At 32.8% G+C, this 21,495-nt stretch overlaps 1 protein-coding gene and 4 long non-coding RNA genes across 9 annotated transcripts; all 5 read right to left on the bottom strand.

Annotated features, from left to right (window-relative positions):
- Positions 1-228: 228 nt before the first annotated feature.
- On the bottom strand, positions 229-2,689 carry LOC111639325 (piggyBac transposable element-derived protein 4-like). Of its 5 annotated transcripts, none has more exons than XM_023385181.1 (4): positions 2,567-2,689; positions 2,402-2,464; positions 2,237-2,299; positions 229-2,133 (listed from the first exon to the last, which is right to left on the bottom strand). In XM_023385181.1, exon 4 carries the CDS (start codon positions 2,130-2,132, stop codon positions 492-494), a length of 1,641 nt encoding a protein of 546 aa, XP_023240949.1. In that variant the 5' UTR covers position 2,133; positions 2,237-2,299; positions 2,402-2,464; positions 2,567-2,689; the 3' UTR covers positions 229-491. The 5 variants fall into 5 exon arrangements, with proteins under 5 accessions (XP_023240949.1, XP_023240954.1, XP_023240950.1 ...); XM_023385186.1 differs by having other exon boundaries at positions 2,237-2,296; XM_023385182.1 differs by having other exon boundaries at positions 2,402-2,461.
- A 42-nt stretch (positions 2,690-2,731) lies between these two features.
- LOC111639329 lies at positions 2,732-3,184 on the bottom strand. The gene is made up of 3 exons (XR_002759049.1): positions 3,062-3,184; positions 2,897-2,959; positions 2,732-2,794 (listed from the first exon to the last, which is right to left on the bottom strand). It is a non-coding gene; the product is annotated as an uncharacterized LOC111639329 (long non-coding RNA).
- Positions 3,185-3,226: 42 nt separating this feature from the next.
- LOC111639327 lies at positions 3,227-3,679 on the bottom strand. The gene is made up of 3 exons (XR_002759047.1): positions 3,557-3,679; positions 3,392-3,454; positions 3,227-3,289 (listed from the first exon to the last, which is right to left on the bottom strand). It is a non-coding gene; the product is annotated as an uncharacterized LOC111639327 (long non-coding RNA).
- Positions 3,680-3,721: 42 nt separating this feature from the next.
- LOC111639328 lies at positions 3,722-4,174 on the bottom strand. Its single transcript, XR_002759048.1, has 3 exons — positions 4,052-4,174; positions 3,887-3,949; positions 3,722-3,784 (listed from the first exon to the last, which is right to left on the bottom strand). It is a non-coding gene; the product is annotated as an uncharacterized LOC111639328 (long non-coding RNA).
- Positions 4,175-4,216: 42 nt separating this feature from the next.
- Positions 4,217-4,669, bottom strand: LOC111639326. The gene is made up of 3 exons (XR_002759046.1): positions 4,547-4,669; positions 4,382-4,444; positions 4,217-4,279 (listed from the first exon to the last, which is right to left on the bottom strand). It is a non-coding gene; the product is annotated as an uncharacterized LOC111639326 (long non-coding RNA).
- Between the last annotated feature and the right edge of the window lie 16,826 nt (positions 4,670-21,495).

Genomic DNA, 21,495 nt, shown 5'->3' with positions numbered 1-21,495 from the left:
ATATGGTTAATAAGGATCTATTTTAACCCTTTAAGTTTCTTGTTTCGGGAAAAAAGTCGCTTGGAAAATTACCTTGTAATTAAATAACAAAGAAAAAAAGTTTATTTTAATTTAAAAAAAAGTTTTAAACAGTTTTTGTGTTTGCGCCTTGGATGGTTCCTAAATGGAGTCTTTCCATCATGACAGCCCACTTTACAGGGGCATCCCATCCCTGCGATGGCAGCTTTTCCGTATAGGTTCGTTGTTTGCTGGGAAGCTGCCATCCGTGAGTAGAGTAGATAAATAATAATTTAAAAAATAAACATGACAAAACATTTAATAAAAATAAATTTAATGAGATAAAAGATATTTAAAAATAATATATAAAAGACACAATGATAAAAATACAAAAATTGAATCATAAAAATACAATATAAGATAAAAAAAAGACAATATACTACGAAAAAAATAAAATGTATATAAAATTTGAAATTTTGCCTTTTACATAAAAGTTAAAAATATAATTTCGTGTGGTAAATTTCAAAACACGGTGCAGGACATAGTGCAACCTCACATTTTGGGCACCAATACCGTGTTTCTTTACGTATTTTCTTTCCGCTGTCATCGCGTCTGTTGCAACAGACAGCACAGCATCTCGTTGGGTTTGCTTTTTTTTCTGTTGGGGGAATAAACGCCGGGAAATGCCTTTCAACTAGCCTAAGAGGGCCTGGAGTCCTCGTTCGACTATGTTGGCCGATCATCGTTTCAGTGCGATAAGTCATTACCAGGCGATCTACTAAATTCATACGGAAAGATAAATTATTTCTTTCCCCACCATTTTTTTTATATAAAACGTGCGCGTTATATATTGAGAGGTCTAACAGTTGAAAAAATATTTTTTTGTAGTACTTTTTGCCCCTTTTCCTTGCCAGATGATAATTATGGATATGTTGATCTAAAAGATCAACACCTCCCATTTTCTGATTGTAATGGAGGACACATTCCGGTTTCATTACTTGTGTTCCGCTCCGAGTTTGTGTACTAATTAATTTTGGACTGTGGAATGTAGAGAGCATTGTAACAGTTTTCTTATCCTGCCACTTTTGGATTAATACTTTTCCTCTCTGCATTGCCACAGTCTCCCCTTTTTTCAATTTTTTTCTTTGAATTTCGTTTGGAACGTCTCTTCTTGTTAAGCGGAGCGTTCCACAATAATCGGTTTGGAAACTCAGTAGATAATCTGCTAACTGTGGCGATGTATAGAAGTTATCTGTTGTTAGGCAGTATCCTTTGCCTAACAACGGTTCTACTAAAGTAAGCACGATTTGGGTAGTTAACGGCATATTTTTGTATTTTTCGTTCAGTACAGTTCCTTTACCTGTATAAATTGTAAAATTCCACAAGTACCCCGAGGAAGATTCACACAAGTTATAAAATTTTATACCAAAACGTGCCCGTTTGCTACGAATGTACTGTTTCCATGAAAGACGGCCTTTGAACAAGAGCAGGCTCTCGTCAACAGTTATGTCTTCTTCTGGTGTGTACAGAGTGGAGAATTTAAAATTTAAATGTTCAATTAGTGGCCAAATTTTGTTTAGTTTTGGGTTAGGGTGAGTTTCTGGGTCGAATGTGTCTGTGTCAGCGAAATGTAAATACTTTTTTATGGTTAGAAATTTTTTTTTGGTCATTAGTTTACTAAATGAAGGAGTTAGAAACAGTTCATTCCTAGACCAGTACATTTTTTCATCCGGTTTGTACAGAATGCCTTCCATTATACATATTGCTAAAAATACAAACATTTCTTCTATAGATACTGGCTCCCATGTATCTGTTGATGCCCGTGCCTGTTGCATCGCGAAGCGGTTCGTTTCCGTTACTATTGTCGTGATAAGATTTAAATCAAAAAATAACAAAAAATACGCGAGAGGGTCGAAGTAATTATCTAAAGTGAAGTTGCATCCTGGAGTTCCCTGAAAGGGAAATCGCGGAGGAGCTGCAGGAGGGTTTTCTAAGCTGACATCACACCAAGTTCTGGAGGAGGTAGAGGAGGTGCTTCCACTGTCGTCATTATCCGACACCTCGCTTTCGCTGCCAAAGCTATCTGACATGCTTTCAGATAGCTGTGAATAATCAGAATCAGATTCCGATGACATTCTGCCAATAAAAAAATTCTCTAAAAGCCCGTTATATTTATCTAACGCGTAATAAAACAATTATTCGCTATTCTCCAAAAATAATATATTTCTTATAAACTTACTTGATATAATAGTACAATGTGTTTGTAAAATCAACGGACAATCAACGCTTTTCCAAGTATCTACTAAACGAAAAAAATTCTCTAAAAGCCCGTTATATTTATCTAACGCGCAATAAAACAATTATTCGCTATTCTCCAAAAATAATATATTTCTTATAAACTTACTTGATATAATAGTACAATGTGTTTGTAAAATCAACGGACAATCAACGCTTTTCCAAGTATCTACTAAACGAAAAAAATTCTCTAAAAGCCCGTTATATTTATCTAACGCGCAATAAAACAATTATTCGCTATTCTCCAAAAATAATATATTTCTTATAAACTTACTTGATATAATAGTACAATGTGTTTGTAAAATCAACGGACAATCAACGCTTTTCCAAGTATCTACTAAACGAAAAAAATTCTCTAAAAGCCCGTTATATTTATCTAACGCGCAATAAAACAATTATTCGCTATTCTCCAAAAATAATATATTTCTTATAAACTTACTTGATATAATAGTACAATGTGTTTGTAAAATCAACGGACAATCAACGCTTTTCCAAGTATCTACTAAACGAAAAAAATTCTCTAAAAGCCCGTTATATTTATCTAACGCGCAATAAAACAATTATTCGCTATTCTCCAAAAATAATATATTTCTTATAAACTTACTTGATATAATAGTACAATGTGTTTGTAAAATCAACGGACAATCAACGCTTTTCCAAGTATCTACTAAACGAAAAAAATTCTCTAAAAGCCCGTTATATTTATCTAACGCGCAATAAAACAATTATTCGCTATTCTCCAAAAATAATATATTTCTTATAAACTTACTTGATATAATAGTACAATGTGTTTGTAAAATCAACGGACAATCAACGCTTTTCCAAGTATCTACTAAACGAAAAAAATTCTCTAAAAGCCCGTTATATTTATCTAACGCGCAATAAAACAATTATTCGCTATTCTCCAAAAATAATATATTTCTTATAAACTTACTTGATATAATAGTACAATGTGTTTGTAAAATCAACGGACAATCAACGCTTTTCCAAGTATCTACTAAACGAAAAAAATTCTCTAAAAGCCCGTTATATTTATCTAACGCGCAATAAAACAATTATTCGCTATTCTCCAAAAATAATATATTTCTTATAAACTTACTTGATATAATAGTACAATGTGTTTGTAAAATCAACGGACAATCAACGCTTTTCCAAGTATCTACTAAACGAAAAAAATTCTCTAAAAGCCCGTTATATTTATCTAACGCGCAATAAAACAATTATTCGCTATTCTCCAAAAATAATATATTTCTTATAAACTTACTTGATATAATAGTACAATGTGTTTGTAAAATCAACGGACAATCAACGCTTTTCCAAGTATCTACTAAACGAAAAAAATTCTCTAAAAGCCCGTTATATTTATCTAACGCGCAATAAAACAATTATTCGCTATTCTCCAAAAATAATATATTTCTTATAAACTTACTTGATATAATAGTACAATGTGTTTGTAAAATCAACGGACAATCAACGCTTTTCCAAGTATCTACTAAACGAAAAAAATTCTCTAAAAGCCCGTTATATTTATCTAACGCGCAATAAAACAATTATTCGCTATTCTCCAAAAATAATATATTTCTTATAAACTTACTTGATATAATAGTACAATGTGTTTGTAAAATCAACGGACAATCAACGCTTTTCCAAGTATCTACTAAACGAAAAAAATTCTCTAAAAGCCCGTTATATTTATCTAACGCGCAATAAAACAATTATTCGCTATTCTCCAAAAATAATATATTTCTTATAAACTTACTTGATATAATAGTACAATGTGTTTGTAAAATCAACGGACAATCAACGCTTTTCCAAGTATCTACTAAACGAAAAAAATTCTCTAAAAGCCCGTTATATTTATCTAACGCGCAATAAAACAATTATTCGCTATTCTCCAAAAATAATATATTTCTTATAAACTTACTTGATATAATAGTACAATGTGTTTGTAAAATCAACGGACAATCAACGCTTTTCCAAGTATCTACTAAACGAAAAAAATTCTCTAAAAGCCCGTTATATTTATCTAACGCGCAATAAAACAATTATTCGCTATTCTCCAAAAATAATATATTTCTTATAAACTTACTTGATATAATAGTACAATGTGTTTGTAAAATCAACGGACAATCAACGCTTTTCCAAGTATCTACTAAACGAAAAAAATTCTCTAAAAGCCCGTTATATTTATCTAACGCGCAATAAAACAATTATTCGCTATTCTCCAAAAATAATATATTTCTTATAAACTTACTTGATATAATAGTACAATGTGTTTGTAAAATCAACGGACAATCAACGCTTTTCCAAGTATCTACTAAACGAAAAAAATTCTCTAAAAGCCCGTTATATTTATCTAACGCGCAATAAAACAATTATTCGCTATTCTCCAAAAATAATATATTTTTTATAAACTTACTTGAAAATTACTGGATAAATTTTATCTAGATAATATTTCTAAGAGCGCACTGGAAAACGTGTCTACTGAAGAGCAAGACAACGAGTGAGAATTTCTCCAAGTATTGGAAAGAAGAACAAAGAAATTCTAGGAACAAACATTTGACATTATTTATTGCAGTCATAAATTGTAACAATTGAGAACCCCGGTATTAGAAACATTTGTACTTGCAGTACAATACACATTTTCATTTTTATTACAAGTGCTTCATCTGGGAATTGATAATTACATGAAGGTGTTTGGAAGTTCTTTTTAAATGCTTTTATTCATAAATAATTTTACAGAAATATCAATAACACATCACTGTTTATGATTGTTGACTATAACATATAGGCTATATGCTTACAAAAAGTTTTAAAATTCAAGATTTGAAAAAATAAAAAAAATTTATGTGTAATCATTCGATCAATCTGTTATATGTTACGTAGACTGGTATATTTTTTCAAAATAACAAAAACTGAAGCTTTCTAAACCGACGTAGAGATAGAATATTGCCTATAGTTTACAACGCTACTGGTTTGGGGGGGTGGTTTAATTTTGTAAATCTAGGTCAACACACTTTTGTGCATGGATGGTGTATATTTGATATTGTTTATGTTATTTATATTATTATAATAACAAAGCACTATAATAAGCGATTATTACCTTATTATATGAACAATTATACATGCATTATTTTTTAAGTATTGATATTACGGAAGTACCATAATAATCCGGAAGTACTTTGTTTTTTAGAAAGACTTATGGCTGGATGATTCTGAAAAACGTTTATAAATGTAAAACAGTATGAATATACATATAAATTTACTAAACTCAGGTAAAAATAAGGATTTATGGTTGTTTATATATGTTTGTAGCTGACAAAGTGTCTCCTAGAAGGAATGGCTTTTTTCAGAAAATTCCAACCCTACAAACCTTAGTCGATGCTTATTCGTCGAAGGATAGTCAATTAGCTATAATTTATCAATTACTGCTCAACAGGCATGTGAACGAAGGTTTGTTTCATCCAATAAACAAAAGAAGAGTGTTCCATAGATATAAGAATGGAAGGAGTTATTTTGTACGAACTGTAATCAAGTCTGTATCGATCTAAGCTTTGATTTGCTTTCTTGTATGTGTTTTTTGACTGTATCAACCAATAAATGTTTTGTCACCACCTCCGGGCCATAAATATTTCGCGAAAAAATACCGTCCTCTCCCAGTGTAAAGTAATTAGAAGTGAGGAGGCAGATTATTGGCTGATAAAGTTGATAGTCAACTTTTTTACACTGTAGTTGGTTACTTTCTGTTTATATTGATATTAGATCAACGAATCAGCAACCTGTGAAAAGAGTAAAGCTCAAATTTCCGCTAAGTGATAACTCAGGCTACAATCTTTGAAATACGTATACAATTGCTATAAAATTGTTTGTTTCTATCGTTTTTAGCTCTAATTAGCTAATTTATTGTTTTTAGACAGTATTTAGGTGAGCAAACATTATTTTAGAACAGAGAAGTTATAAATTATTTGAGAAACTGATCTTTTCCACTAACTGTTACATAATATGAGAAAATATGTAAAGAATCGCATGCGAAATTGCTTAGTATAGTCGATTATTGTAAAAGTCATCCAAATAATATAAAAATAATGTTTCTTATACATTATAGCTAAGAAACTGGTGTTGACTTGGACCCTCGATGACTCTCCACTCCCCTCCTAGAAGAGTAATTAGAGAAGTAGTGTAAATAACAGCAATAACTTCTCACTTGCTGTAGCTAGAAGGCTGTGGTTTGTTTTGTTTTCAAACAATAATGTGGGTGACTAATAAATCTACGATATTTTAGCGAATTTCTGTAAATAAATAAATTATTTTCCGTTTTGTTCGGAAATTTAAAATTTTATTATAATTTTAAATTCGTGATAAACAAGAAACTACATGTTTTTTGGAATGATGAATCCAGTGATTACATCACTGGATTCATCATTCCAAGAGCCACTAGTGAGTAAAATTATTTCGAATCCGGTCAAGTACTTTTGGAGTTATATTCGTCCGAAGTTTCGGCATTTGCCGGTCCCCATCTGGTCCCCGCTTGAGTCTGAACTGTCATCTCGAAGGCTTTATATAGCCCAGCAGATTTTTGTGTTTTACAGTCAAATGTAATATGATTTTGCTAGAAAACAGAAAGCAAACTGAATATAACGCGAATTTGAAGCGATATACAACAACTGAAACGATACTTGCATGCGTAAAAGTGGCTTTCCTGCAAAATATCATGTTTTTGATAGAAAAACGCAAAATTTTTATAAAAATTCTGTATATCAATAATTTTCGTTAGCTTATTATCAGAAAAAAAGGTTTTATCTGTCCTACATTGCTTGACCCACAATACCACTACCCCTTTGGAGTTTGTTATAAAAAGAGAAATATAGCATATTGTAAACAAAGACATTTCACACCCTGAGGCTATAAAGGGGTGCAGTTCGTTTAGTAGAGAAGACAATATATTACTTTACATTATAAAATTTGCAAATAAAACTATTGATTTATTTTTATTTTACGGTTTTTCCGAAAATGAAACATATAAATATTATTGTAAATTTGTGTTTTATAGATAAAATTACATCAAATGGTTTTAGATAAAAATAAAATAAAAANACCGCAAAAATTGTCCAAAATTTAAACTTTCATTGGGTATATAATTTCAAAATTTTGTGATGTCATAAACAACATCCAATAGAATACAAAATAAGCTTTTCCCGAGTAATATCGTGCATAGAACGTTTACGAGAGAGTTTTTTATTGTTGCCCGAGTTAACTCGGGCGAAGAACTACGCAAGCGCTCTTCTTGCCCGAGTTAACTCGGGCGAAGAACTTAAGGGGTTAAGCTTACAAACAAATTTCAGTTTTTAATATAGTACAGAAAAAAGTAATTTAAGTTTACTAATGCGTGTACTGTAAATACAGTACATACTTGTAAATGTATATATTATAATATGATTTTATGTGCTTTAAACATTTTTATAGTGATATTACGACTTCAATATTTGTGGCGGACAGACGTAAAGTCGAATAAAATGACTTAAACTTGATTTTTATTTTTCCATATACTTTTTTTGACAAACGACGTATAATCGGGAATGACGTAACTCGAAACGACGTAAGCTGAGGTATACCTGTAGTAGTGACTGTGACAGTCAAGTTCAAAACCCACTTATTTCATAAATCACAAACGTTTATATTAACGATTAAAACTTACATATAGTTATGACATTACAAAAATAAAACAATAATTCAGATATAGCAAAGTTCAAATGTCAATTAAACCACAACAACAGGTCCAACGAAAAGGACTCCTTGCGACGTATTCCTTCAGAGATTGGTTACCGCACAGTGAGACGAAACCAACCTTCTAGGCAAGCTTAGGAGAAGCTTAACAAACTTGAGTTCCTTACATATGTCTTAAGCAAACTAAACTTCCCGCCTAATCTCAATCCTTTTATATGGATTGAGAAGAATGTAATTCCACCAATCAGCGATTAGTAGCACTATTGGCCGTCTGCCGGTTGTACGATGTTTTCTAGCCAATCCACGGTCTAGTTTCAAAACTACTGACATTGCCAGATCCACGTCTCCATTACGTCTGTTGGTTGTTTGAAAACAGGAAAAGCACGGGAAATCGTACATCCAGACGATTTATCCTGACAGTGACTATGAGTTTGATACAAGCGAGGATACAACATTATTTGAGTAGTTTTTCTATCCTATGGTTTCCTGATATATTGTTATATCTGACTTTCAGTAGATGTTTTCCGTATGCGTCTAAAGTATGTTTTAGTCTAATATAAATGGTACTTGTAGTCACTGATGGATAGTGTTCTATTCTTGAATCTCTTTTAGTTCCTGTTTAGCTAGATAGTGTATCTGCTTTCGCATATAATAATGCTGCACTTCTTGCAGAACATTGTATTTACGAATATAGCTTTTTGTTCAGTTATTTGTATATATTTATTAAAATTTTCTATTACTTTTCTTATTTTTTCCCATATGTATTTCGCTAATTGGCATTTATAGAAATGGTGATTTTTAGTTTCATTCTCCCCACACCTTTTGCATTTGGATTCGCTCTCTCCTGTTATATGGCGCTTTTGTGAAAATATCCTGTAGGCAGAATTTCATGTGTTAGCATACAATGCATTGTCATGCTGCTTGGTTCCATATTTATCGAGTTAACTAAAAAATTTTAACATATTATATGATAAACNGCCTATTGAAAGCATTCGGTGGGTAGCTGTCGTTCTTGCATAACCGTAAGTCATAGCTGCCACGAATTTGAAACTACAAACTTTCGAAATTTCAGAAGTTTGTACTTTGAAACCCGAGGAAGGCTTATAAAATAAACCGTAGACGTTTGTAAATTAAACGGTTTTCGTAAGAACTGTAAATTCATACCCGATTTTTTTTATCGAGTTAGGCTACTCTCCCGTACAAAAGTTATAGTTTTGTCTAACTTAAATTAGTCTTTAGATAAACGAGTTTATTAAAAGATAGTTGCCTGAAATTTACTGCAGACCAAAATTTTCGTGATGACAGTATTACAGTCGTTTCCCCCTTATATTTATAGGATCCGGATTGCATCCAGCGACTATATAAAAATTCAATTCGATTTTAAAACTACATTATTATTTTAAATTTATGATTTCTTACATTTTTATTTTTAGTAAGTATAAATATTTATATATAATAAACTAATGCTTTATTTTGTTGTACACGTAATAAAAACATTCAAACGCCCGGTGTAAATTTCAAATTAACAGAAGATATGTTAACTGAGAATTTTTGATGCAATGTATGGAAAGTGACAGGTAATAGAAAATAAATTTTTGCTTGATGTAACTTATTAAAAAGAACAAATTACTGCGCGAAGTGATAAATTTCATTACACGAAAAAGAAATACGTAGAAGAACGAAAGAAAATAATAGTGACAGCAGCACCCAGTATTCCGAGGTCGTCTCCGTCCCAAGTACTGATCGGGCCCGACCGTACTTTTTTTTACATGAAAATTCATTTACAAAAAAAGAAAGTTATTACAAATACTATATTTACATAATTTTCGGTTTAACAATTATTAAACAATAGTTATATGTATATACATTTCGTGGGTTATATTTACAGTTTTCATTTGGATGGAGTTATGATACAAAATTTATTAAGCAGTTCTAGTCTGTAGTTATTTCAAATATTTTTATATTTTTCATCTGATAAGTGGCTCCTGTAAACATATGAAATATGCTTTAACCTGTAATATAAGCGATATTTGTAGTTATTGATAGTTAGCTTTGTTTCCAAATCTGCTTTCATTTCTGTTTAGCCAGATAGTGTATCTGGTTTCGCATATAATAATGCTACACTTTTTGCATAGCACTGTGCTATGGAATAAGGCTTTTTGCTCAGTTATTAGTATTTTTCACAGTTGTCTATCACTTTCATTATCTTTTCCTATATGGATTTTGCTGGTTTACATTTATAGAACAGTTGTTTCTTAGTTTCAATTTTTCCACACGTTTTGCATTTGGATTATTTTCCTTTGCTTATTCCGCATTTTAACGAAATCTCCTGTAGGTAATATTTCATGAGTTAGCATCCAATTCATCGTCCTGCTGGTCGGTACCATATATATAAAATTAATGTGCTGTTATATTATTTCATAGCTTTTTGTGTGATTCTTAATCACCACATGGAGTGGTTCTTTATATTCAGTCAGCAGTGCTTCGTATATCGATTTGCAGCTCGCATTTTTCCAGTTAAAATCAGGGTGTTTGATCTAAAAACTTTTAAATATTCTTATTAAATTTCTGTAAAATTGTGGCGTAATCCATCCCCTCGAGGATCGATTGTTGTGTAGCTCTTTATTTAAGTGCCGAAGATGAAATCTAAGCAGTAACGTGCAGTGGGATTCCAGATATTTTGTCGCCATTTATAAGGTCTTTTATACGGTCTAAGTGCAAGGCATTTATTTTAAGTTGTATACTAATAGCATTGACACCACCTTCTCCAGTTTTATTTCTCATTATAGTTCTTTTTATTTTGTCGGACTTGTTTTTCCATATTAGTCTGTATCCTATCGTTTCGAGTTTTTTCAAACTATTCGTTGGAATATTTCTCGGAGTGCCGATATAAGTAAATTTACTGCACATCTTTACGTTAATGATTTTAGCTCTGCCTATTGTACTGATGCCCCGTTGTTCGTTAGCTTGAGCAATATGCTTACACTTTTCTAATTTCTTATTGATCTCTTCTTCGATGTTGTATTTCCCAAAGTAGGCGCCCAGAATTTTAATGTTGTCAGTCCACGTTAGGCCCCCATGAGAGTATATAAATTTATTTACCCAGACTCCAATTTTTATTCCTATTGTTTTAGATGGGTTAATAATAAGTCCCGANTATAGCATGAATAAATGTATTTTTAGTAATATTAATACGTAAATATGCTATAAAATAAATGAAAAAATATTTATATTACAAAAAAAAATCGCTAAATAAAAATTTTTGAGTCGACAAAACACCACCTGGACACAAATATGTGAAACAGATGGTAGACAACACACTACCGTTAAGTGGTGGCATTTGTTGCCAAAAATTTTCATTAAAATCGATTTTTATTAGGGTAATGACGAATTGATACCCCAGTACATCGTTATAAAAAAGGGGGGACAACAGTTCGCGACCCCGGTCATTTAATGTGCCTCCATATTATTTTATAGTTTCTTGTAGGATTCTTAATCACTACAATGGGGTGGTTATTTGTATTCAGTTAGGAGTGCTTTGTAGATCGATTTGCAGTTTGTTTTTTTTCTGGTTGAAGTCTGGGTGGTTAGTCTGGAAGCTTTTAAAGATTTTTATCAGATTTTCGTAATACTGTGGCACATTCCATCTACTTGGGGATCGATTATTATCCAGATTTTCATTTAAGTGCAGAAGATGGAAATCTAACCAGTAATGTGCAGTATGATATTACTTTGTATCCTATAGTTTCAAGCTTTTTCAGACTATCTATAGGAATTATTTGTCATGGTGCTGATATATATAAATTTACTGCACATTTTTCTATTATAGATTTTAGCACTTTATGTTATGCTGATGTCCCTTTGTTCATTTGCTTGGGCAATATGTTTAGACTTTTGTAGTTATTTATTAATAGCCTCTTCGATGTTGTATTTCCCAAAGTATGCGCCCAGAATTTTAATGTTGGCCTCCACGGTTAGGCCTCCATGAGGATAGAATGGTTTATTTATTTAGCTTCCAATTTTTATTCCTATTGTTTTAGATGGGTTAATAATAAGTCCCGACGCTCTTTCAAAACGTTCAATTACATGGAAGAGATGTCTTACGCTTTTCTAGTCACTGCACATCACCGGTAGGTCATTGGCATAAGCCACACATTTAAAACTTTTCTTTTCGGGTGGTACTCTAATCCCGTTTATGTGCTTGTTTTCGTTAATTGCTCTTATCAGTGGATCAAATGCTAAAGTAAACAGTGTCATTGACAGTGGGCAACCTTGCCTCACTGATCTTTCTACCCTGAATGTGTCCGAGAAATTACCATTTATTATTATCCTGCTACTAATATTTTTATAGATAATTCTTATCGTTTTAGTGAAGCATTTGCCGAAGTTAAAATTATCAAGCACGTGCAGCATGTAACTGTGTGATATTCGGTCGAAAGCATGGTCCATATCAATAGATATTATGCATCCCGGCGATTGTTTTTCGTTCATATAATCTGTGATATTTCTTAGATGATGGATGTTGTCCTGAATTTTTCTTCCTTTGACGGCGCATGACTGTTCTATAGAAGTAATATCCGGTAATACCTGTCTTAAACGATTCGTCATAATTTTTGTTATTATTTTATAATCACAGTTAAGAAGCGATATTGGCTTGTAGTGTTTCAACTTGGTAGGGTTTTTTATTTTTGGAATGAGCTTTATTATACTTTCTTACATGCTACTGGGGAGTCCGTGTTTGAGGCTGTAGTTTATCATTTTTACAAAGTTGGTCATAAAATGTTGGCTGCATGTTGTATAGAATTCTTTTGTGAGGCCGTCACTTCCGGGAGCTCTGTTGTTGCTCAGACTGTTAATTGCCTTGATACATTCATCCTGTCACGTCATCTTCGAGCATTTGCTGTTGCTGCTCCTGTATTTTCGGCAAATCGTGCGTGAACTTTCTCACCGCTTCTAGCGATATTTGTTGTTTTGAGTATAGTTTTTCGAAGAAAGCCCTACATTCGTTCAAAATTTCTGTTTGGTCTGTTAGTAATTGAATATTAGCCCTATTCAACTTTGTAATGTCATTTTTTTCTGTAGTTGTTTTTTTCAATTTGAAAGAAATATTTCGTGGGTTTTTCATTGCTTTCAATTGTTTTTATCCTTGATTGGATTAAGGCCCCTTCTGTGTGTTTTCTCTCTGCTAGGTTAATTTTTTCTTTGAGAGTGACTATTGTTTCTTCGTCTGACTATTTATATTGTTCATAGTGCTTCTTAATTTTGCTTTTAGCGAGTTAATTTCCTTTTTCTTGTTACTTTTTCTTTCTTTTCATTTTTGAATAATAAAGTATTTAGAGTCTAGTTTAAATCTATCCCACCATTTCCTTATGTGAGATTCTATGTTTTTCTGGTGATTTCTGGTAAAAACTTTAAAGCTGTTACTGAAATTATTTTCTTTTAATATAGAGGCATTGTATTTCCAGTATTCTCTTCCTTTTTTAGGGATATCGTTGGGGAGTATGTTCGCGGTGACCATCTGATGATGATCAGAATAAGAACAGAGTATTATATCAGTTGGTTTAAAGTGTATTTTTAGCTTTTTCGAAAGTAATATTTTATCATCGCTGGTGCTGCATTCGGCAGTAATGTGTGTGAATTCCAGAGTGTCGGGATGCTGATCTCTCCAGATGTCAGTTAGCATATAATCAGTCATAATGGTTTTCAACTGTTCTGCTGTTCTATTGGAAGTGTTTGGGTCACTGCCTTTTTTATCCCTCTTTGCATTCAATATGCAGTTCCAATGTCCTGCCATTATTAAATAGTTATACCCCATTTTCACATACTTGTCGATATTCTAGAAAAAGATTTCTCTCATGTGCCCATCCGTCGGCGTGTAGACACTTATTATACGGAATCTTTTGTATATTTTAACATCAATTTTACAAATTCGACCCTCGGCATCATAACAAAAACATTTCGAGACGTACTCAAAGCCAGCCGTCTCGAAATGTTTTTGTATAAATATTGCTGTTCCACTGCTTTATTGAGTACCGTACGACCAAAAACAATTATATTTACTGTTTACTTTTCTCTCAATTTCGGTGGCACTGGTTTTATTAAATACACGTGTTTCCCGTACGAGTATTACATCGAAGTTACTATGACGGAGATTCCGCAAAAATACATTGGTTCCACGTTTCTTCAGACTATTTATGTTAATGCATCTTAGATTCAGCTCCATCTTTGTCGCATTTAAAAAAGAATAACCCAGTTATTTTCCTATTATGCAATACTCAGGTTTAAGCCACATGACTTTTATATTCAGCAGGGATATCTACATCTGCTGTGTCTTCTGTCATTATATCTATCCAGTTGGATAGGTTTTGAAAGCCTTCATTGCTGATATCTAAATGTTCACACTCCATATCCATGTTGTTTCCTATATTTGAATGCTCATTATTTTTTACTGACTTGTCTGAAAGTGAGGTTTTTTTTATTCTTTTACTTGAGTTCTTGTCATGACAAGTTACAAGGAGGCCTCCTACAACGCTGTAGATACGTTTCTTGAAAATACTGCGTTGTGGGAAATTGCGTTATAGGAGACACTAACTCAACACAAAAACTGGGATTTGGTTCTAAAACGAGAAAAACTTGGCGTTTGAATGGCGGTTTTTGAATTTTTCAAACCAGCCATTGGTAGCCACGAATTTAACACTGGTTTCATCAGCTGACCTGTGGCGTAGCGTAGTGGGGCGGCAAAATTTCACAATAAATAATAATTTCTTGTAAAAATTTGAACCATTTCATTTCATATTTTTGTCGCACCTACGATTTGGACCGATTGAAATGAGCACGGAATTGTTCATTACTTATTCTGTGACAAAACTGAATTTTAGTCTTTTAAATTGAGATACCTAAATAAGGGGGCAGCGAAATTTTCCTCCGCCCCATGCGGCTGACACCCAAACTACACCACTGCAGCTGACGACTGTCCCATTTGTTTTAAAATTTAAATAATCAAATATTTATAAGGCTTTGTGTTTAAGTGCAGTCTTATTTAAAGGCAACCGTTTGTTGTTCATATCTTCTACCCATAATATTAGCGCTTGTTCATTTTTTACACTATAGGTACTCTCGGACTAGCAACATTTTTCGCAAGAATAGATGATTCGGATGTGACCAAATTTCTAATCTTTTCTCCCGATTGTATAATTGACCGAATAGTCGACTCATTTAAATTAAAATGCCTATTAATATCAGGTATCCGCTCTTGATTTTTAATTTGGTCCAAAATTTCTATCTTCGAAGAGTTATAAATTTCCTTTTTAACGACGGTCCTTTCTTTTCATTCGGCATTGTTATGGCTAAAATTTTTTCAAGCAGTCTTGTGGACAGTAAAACTCTCAAAAAATAACTTTTCTTCACTATGTTGTTAAAAATATACACCCAATAGAAGTTTATACTGTATTTTGGATTAGTTTTGCTGTCCCCACTTATTGAAACAGTATGATGGAAAATTTAGTGATATATTTGAGTGTTTACGGTAACTGATGCACATCTGTCTATTAACTGGTCTTCCCCTGAAACTTTCAAGGGAATAAACAACACGCCAACGGCAACAAACAGCTGTTTTCAAGGACATTTAGTTCTGTATGCCGAATTGCGGTTCGTATCACATGGTCCGTTGCGATTTTTCTGTTACGTGAAAGATAATTCGTTTCTAAATACCGTAAACTGCGTTGCAAAAGAACCACGTTGTAAGAAAATTACCGCATTTTTCCAATTGCATTGGAGCGAAAACGCGTTGTAAAGGTACTGTGTTGTAGGAGGCCTACCTATATTATTTAATTTTGTATTGCTACTAATTTCCGAGTTTGCCAATGTGTTACTTGTGATATTTTTTCATCTTTAGCCTCCTTCCCGTTTGTACTAGTTTGAACCCCTCCGTGTTGTTTATTTTCTCGGGTTTGTCAGTACTTATTTCCGGTCCATTTGTTTCATTGTTTTCTTGCTGTAAATTCACTTTTGTTTCTACCCTTTTACTATTGTCGCTTCTATACAGAGCCGTAACTAGGCAGGTGCAACAGGTGCACCCGCACAGGGCCCACTCGAAAGGAGGGCCCAAACTGCTGTTCACAAGAAATTATATTTTTAAATTTTAAATTTTTCCGCCTTTCTACAGAGCGGTTTGGCGATTACATTTCGCCTTACTTAGACCCTAGATGTCTGCTCACCAGTGTTCCCAACTGTGGCGACTTTTAGAGGGACGTAGTGAGGTAGCGGAGACCTCAGACAAATCAGCCAAAAGTAGCGACTTTTGAGATTTTTTAATTTATTTTTTGAGAAATTTAAATTTATGTTTATAGTTTTCAAATTTACAGATTTTTCTCTACTTTATAGAGCTCTCTGGCAACTACTAATATTATTACGATATACAAAACTGTATTTCTAGATTTTTCTACAGTGTGCAGAGCTAGAAATCTGTAAAGGTAACATTTTGTAACAAAAATAAATCTGCCCGAGGATTTTTTTAAAATTACTAAATTGAAAACGGTAACTCCCGAATAAAATCTTAGTCTCGAGGTTGTAAAAGGCGTGCAGAAATTCTGACATCATTTTTTGCTTTATAGTGGTACGCATATGTGGTGTATACCTGAACGGCGGATTAAGCGGTAAGCGAACTATGCGGGCGCGTAGGGCCCCGAAGGGGCTCCCGCAGTCTTTAAAATGCTACTGAAAAAAGGGATTGCGAAAACGCAGAAGATAGAAATAGTCCAAAAAAACGCTTCGATATATATAGATACATGGAAGTAATAAATGATATAGCTTTATGGCCAACAATATTAACAGATGCTATTATTGATCATATTCTTAAAACAAACCAAAAAGTATAGAAAAGGGATTTCTTAATAAACGAAAAAAAAGAGTTAAGATAATGGAAATAGATAAAACACCAGATGAAGGAAGTAACTTGACACCCGAAAAATTATTTAAAATACAAATTTACAGTGTTCTTGACACTCTATTGTGTCAAATAGATTGGCGTTATGAAAAAATGAAAACTATCTGTGACGATTTTTGCTTTCGCTGTGGCTGGTCTTTACAATGCATGAGTTTGCTGATTTAAAAAAATCGGCTGCAGATCTCGCTATTAAATATAGCAAAGATTTAAAAAAGTACGAATTCACAAGTGAAATTGAAAGTTTTAATTTTGAAGTAACGACTCTTATACAAAATATAGAAACTGCATCTCCGCTTAATATTCTACAGGTTCTTCATGATTTTGGTTTAATTGAGTCTTACCCAAATATCACTGTCAATGTCGCTTTTCGAATATTTCTAACTCTTCCCGTTTCTATTGCTTCGTGCGAGAGAAGTTTTAGCAAGTTAAACTTAAAAATTATTTAAGATTAACTAGCGGACAAAAACGATTATCCAATATTTCTATTATTTCAATAGAATACAATATCGTTAAAAATATTAATTATGAAGGTGTAACAAAGCCAGAAAAATTCAATTAAAATAAATCTTATTGAAAATCTATTGTAATGTATTTGTTTTATTATTTTCCCAAAACCAAATAAATTAAGGGGCCTAAATGCAAATTCTTGCACAGGGCCCAGGAATGGCTAGTTACGGCTCTGCTTCTATATTGTATTTCCGTTGCAGATTTCCTCAGGCGAGAGGCATACGTCGGTCCTACACAAAGCATGGTGTCATGGCCGAAATTTTTGCATTTAGAACAAAAGGGAGTAGAACAATTTTTCTTGATATGACTGGTTTGACTACATCTTAAGCATCTCAGTAGGCGATTTTTTATCACTAATAAGGCTGGAAAATTACATAATATAAACGTATGCGGAAGCATATCGACATTAAACCCTGTTTTTAATTTTAAAGTTACCGGTCTTTTGCCGCTCAAAATATGTTCTAGACCCAGCTCGTTTGATTTTTTTTCTTTCTTATTTCAATTTTATCACAGAATTTTTCTAGTATACTCCTTAAATAACTATCTGGTACTTATAGTGGTAACCAGTGTACTTTTCCCTCAACAAAATTTTCAATTACTGATTTTATGACGCATTTACTACCCAAAACTTCGATTTCTTCGAGATTCAAGATTAAACTTTTTACCTTCTCGTTGTTTACAGTTAATATCCATTTCCATTTTTGTTGTAGCGGTGCAAGTCCAATATCTTTACTGTCGATCGTATCTTGTAGCCCCGAAACAAAGTCCTTTTGTGTAAATGACCAGAAGCACGTGGCAATTCTAACAATACAGATTTACTAAAATCAAGTAAATTTTCCATAGCTACTTACTAATTAATTTGAAATTTACTCAAAAAGTAACGAAGGATTGTAATTACAATAATATAATAGTTTATTAATACATATTCGGTTACAAAATAAGCAAAATCACAAATATAGAGCATACAGTGAACGAAGCTAGGAGCTAGTCAAAAACATGTCTTGCCCCTAGGCCCGACGCTGCTTGACTTCGGTGATCAGACGAGAACCGGTATTTTTAGTGTGGTATGGCCGCTGTCAAAGGAAAACCGCCTTCACAGCATCACTTATGCATATTCGTATGCAATTCGCTTATCGAATACTGCTTTCTGCCCTTCTTCCCATTCCCAATACTTATTACATTAACATCACAACTTGGTTCATTTACACTTTATATAATCTTTATATATAAAATACATTATACATTTTATGATATGAGTTCACAATTACGTTACTGTCATGAGTAATACAAGTATTCTTTTTCATTACCTTGGCTTGAAGCAGGACCATTTGTTACTGGGTTTTTTTTGAATTACAATAATATAATACTTTTTTTACATATATTCGGTTACAACTACTTACTTTTTGTGACCTAATACATAAAGTATCATATTTTAATACAGAGACTTTTGCAATTATTTCTGTGCGAGTAGGAGCTACCATCTCTTACAATTATTATCCCAGTCTCTGTCCATTTTTGGTGGTTCTTCCAATTATCAAAATTTGTATGATAGTACACAGTTTCGATTAATTGATTCAAGCTACTTATACATTTTTATAACGTTGTTGTTTGCGTGACCTTTGTAAAATACGCCGAATATCTACTCCTCCATATTGAGTCGATTACTAATGATTATCGAAATCATCTGCTCCGAGTATCTGTACATTTCTAGTCTACGTACTTCTCCAATAGTAAATGGAATATAAAGGCTACTTTTTTCCCTTAGGACTTTCCAAATTTTAGAGGTAAGGTCGCACTCAAATATTGCGTGCCGACTGGTTTCGGATTTGTTACAAATCAGGCACTTGCTGTTGTTTTGCAGGTTCTTATTCGTTTTCCATTCGTTCGTCTGAAGACAGCTGTGATAAATCCTCCAGTAAGTACTTTTTGCTCTGTTGAGGATCGGCAATTTGAATACAGTGTCTATTATTTTATTGTTTAACAATTGTTGGTCGAGCCCTATTACCTGGGGCTTGGCTATTAAAATATCTGCTAGCATCCAATAAAGTTTCTGGGGCTTCGTGGTAAAGATCGTCTCGTCATTAAAATAATTAGTTAGTTTATAGCAATGTATTACTTCTTTTAATAGCATTGATATTCTGTATCTTTTTTCTAATATTTCAGTGCTTACAATTAAGTTTGGAATTAACGGTTGCAATAGACTTTTCGTTATAGGTGTCCAGAGCGAGTATTTGTATAGGTTATTGATTAATAATTAAGGTAATTCTACTAACAATGGCTTTTAGAGATACGTCTATTAAGGCCAGACCCCCCATTTTTAGTGTCATTATGGATCGTCGATCTTCTTATCGGTTCGTAGCTAGAAGACCATATGAATTTTGCTGTTAATCTGTTGATTCTTTTTGCCGCAACTTTTGTTAGAGGTTGCGTTTTCAACAAAAACCAGAAAGGCATTAGAATTTTAGTGTTTGCTATTTTTGCTTTTCAAAACAGTGAGAGATTTCTTCCACTCCAACAGAATACAGCTCGGCCAGGAATAGTTTCTACACTTACAGTTAGTGTATGCATTTATGAATTTTCTATTTCACTGTTCCTGTTATCGAGGATACTCTTATGATTAGTGGATTTCTCTGCCCAAGTTATTATTTATTCTGTTGCTTTGTCCTTTTATGTAAATATGTTCGTATAACTGTCTTTTATAATTGTTTTTTTCTTTATTTTTATCATTTCACAATTTTCTTTATTACAATGTTCAGCTACCGCCGAATTTGCATAATTACCTTTTATCGCTCTGATTTTTAATATATGATGTTTTTAATTTTCTTCTTGTCTCTTCTATGTATGTTCTTTTTTGTCTGCAGCTGCAATCAAATAAATAAACTACATCNATGGTTCCCAATTAGTGGTACGCGTACCCCCAGGGGTACGCGTACCACTAATTGGGAACCACTGGTGTAGATTATTGATTAAGGTAATTCTACTAATAATGGCTTTTAGAGATACGTTTATTAAGGCCAGTCCCCCATTGTTAGTTTCATTATGGATCTTCGATCTTCTTATTGGTTCGTAGCTAGAGGACCATATGAATTTTGCTGTTAATCTGTTGATTCGTTTTGCTGTAACTTTTGTGAGAGATTGCGTTTTTAACAAAAACCAGAAAGGCATTAGAATTTTTCCTATTTTTGCTTTTCCAAACAGTGAGAGATTTCTTCCACTTTAGCAGAATACAGCTTTATTAATTTTTTGGATTATTTCGTTCCATTGCTCAGTGGTATTCTTCCCTGTTGTCGTTCCAAGGATTTTTAATTCTGGTATTTTAAAACCGTGCTAGTAGTTATTAGTAGTAATTCAAACACAAATTATTATTGCATTTACTTTCAGGCACTTGGCAATTTTTATCATCAAATTTTATTTAGTTGACTAAATAAGATTTGATGATAAAAATTGCCAAGTGCCTGAAAGTAAATGCAATAATTTGTGTTTGAATTACTACTAATGGTTGGTTGGTTGGTTGGTTAGTTAATTTTTATTGGCACAGAAGCCATGCAGGCTATACTGCGCCATGACACATGGTATGATTGAAGGTACAAAATACAGTAAATAGGAAAACACATATATACCGAACAGTTTAACCATTAAAAGGCCAATGATAATATATATATATAATCTAAAATATAATAAATAAATAAATAAACAACAACAAAAAATAAATAAATAAACAACAAAAAATATATACAATAATTTAAATATGCACCATGAAGTAAATAAAACTATACAATAATAAAATCATCATATTTCTCTATACATATTAATGACTTTCAGAAAGTCCAGTATATTATCCAGATTTGGCCTCTGGCCCAAAATGTCTCTAAAGCTTGCATTTCCGAAATGCTGTCTACGAATCTGATCAAAAGCAACACAGTTGCAAAATATGTGTTTAACACTTACAGCACAGTTGCAGTGCTGACATACTGGTTCGTCATCTCCCTTCAAAAGGTATTGATGAGTCAGTCGTGTGTGTCCAATTC

The sequence above is a fragment of the Centruroides sculpturatus genome, unplaced genomic scaffold (genome assembly GCF_000671375.1).
Source record: "Centruroides sculpturatus isolate CEXI.00-Female unplaced genomic scaffold, Cexi_2.0 scaffold1250, whole genome shotgun sequence".
NCBI classification, from domain to species: Eukaryota; Metazoa; Arthropoda; class Arachnida; order Scorpiones; family Buthidae; genus Centruroides; species Centruroides sculpturatus.
This window is presented reverse-complemented; position numbering and strand designations above follow the sequence as displayed.

What these genes read in the sequence shown, in the direction of transcription:
- LOC111639325 (XM_023385181.1), bottom strand. Translation starts at nt 2,132, where the DNA reads ATGTCATCGGAATCTGATTCTGATTATTCACAGCTATCTGAAAGCATG.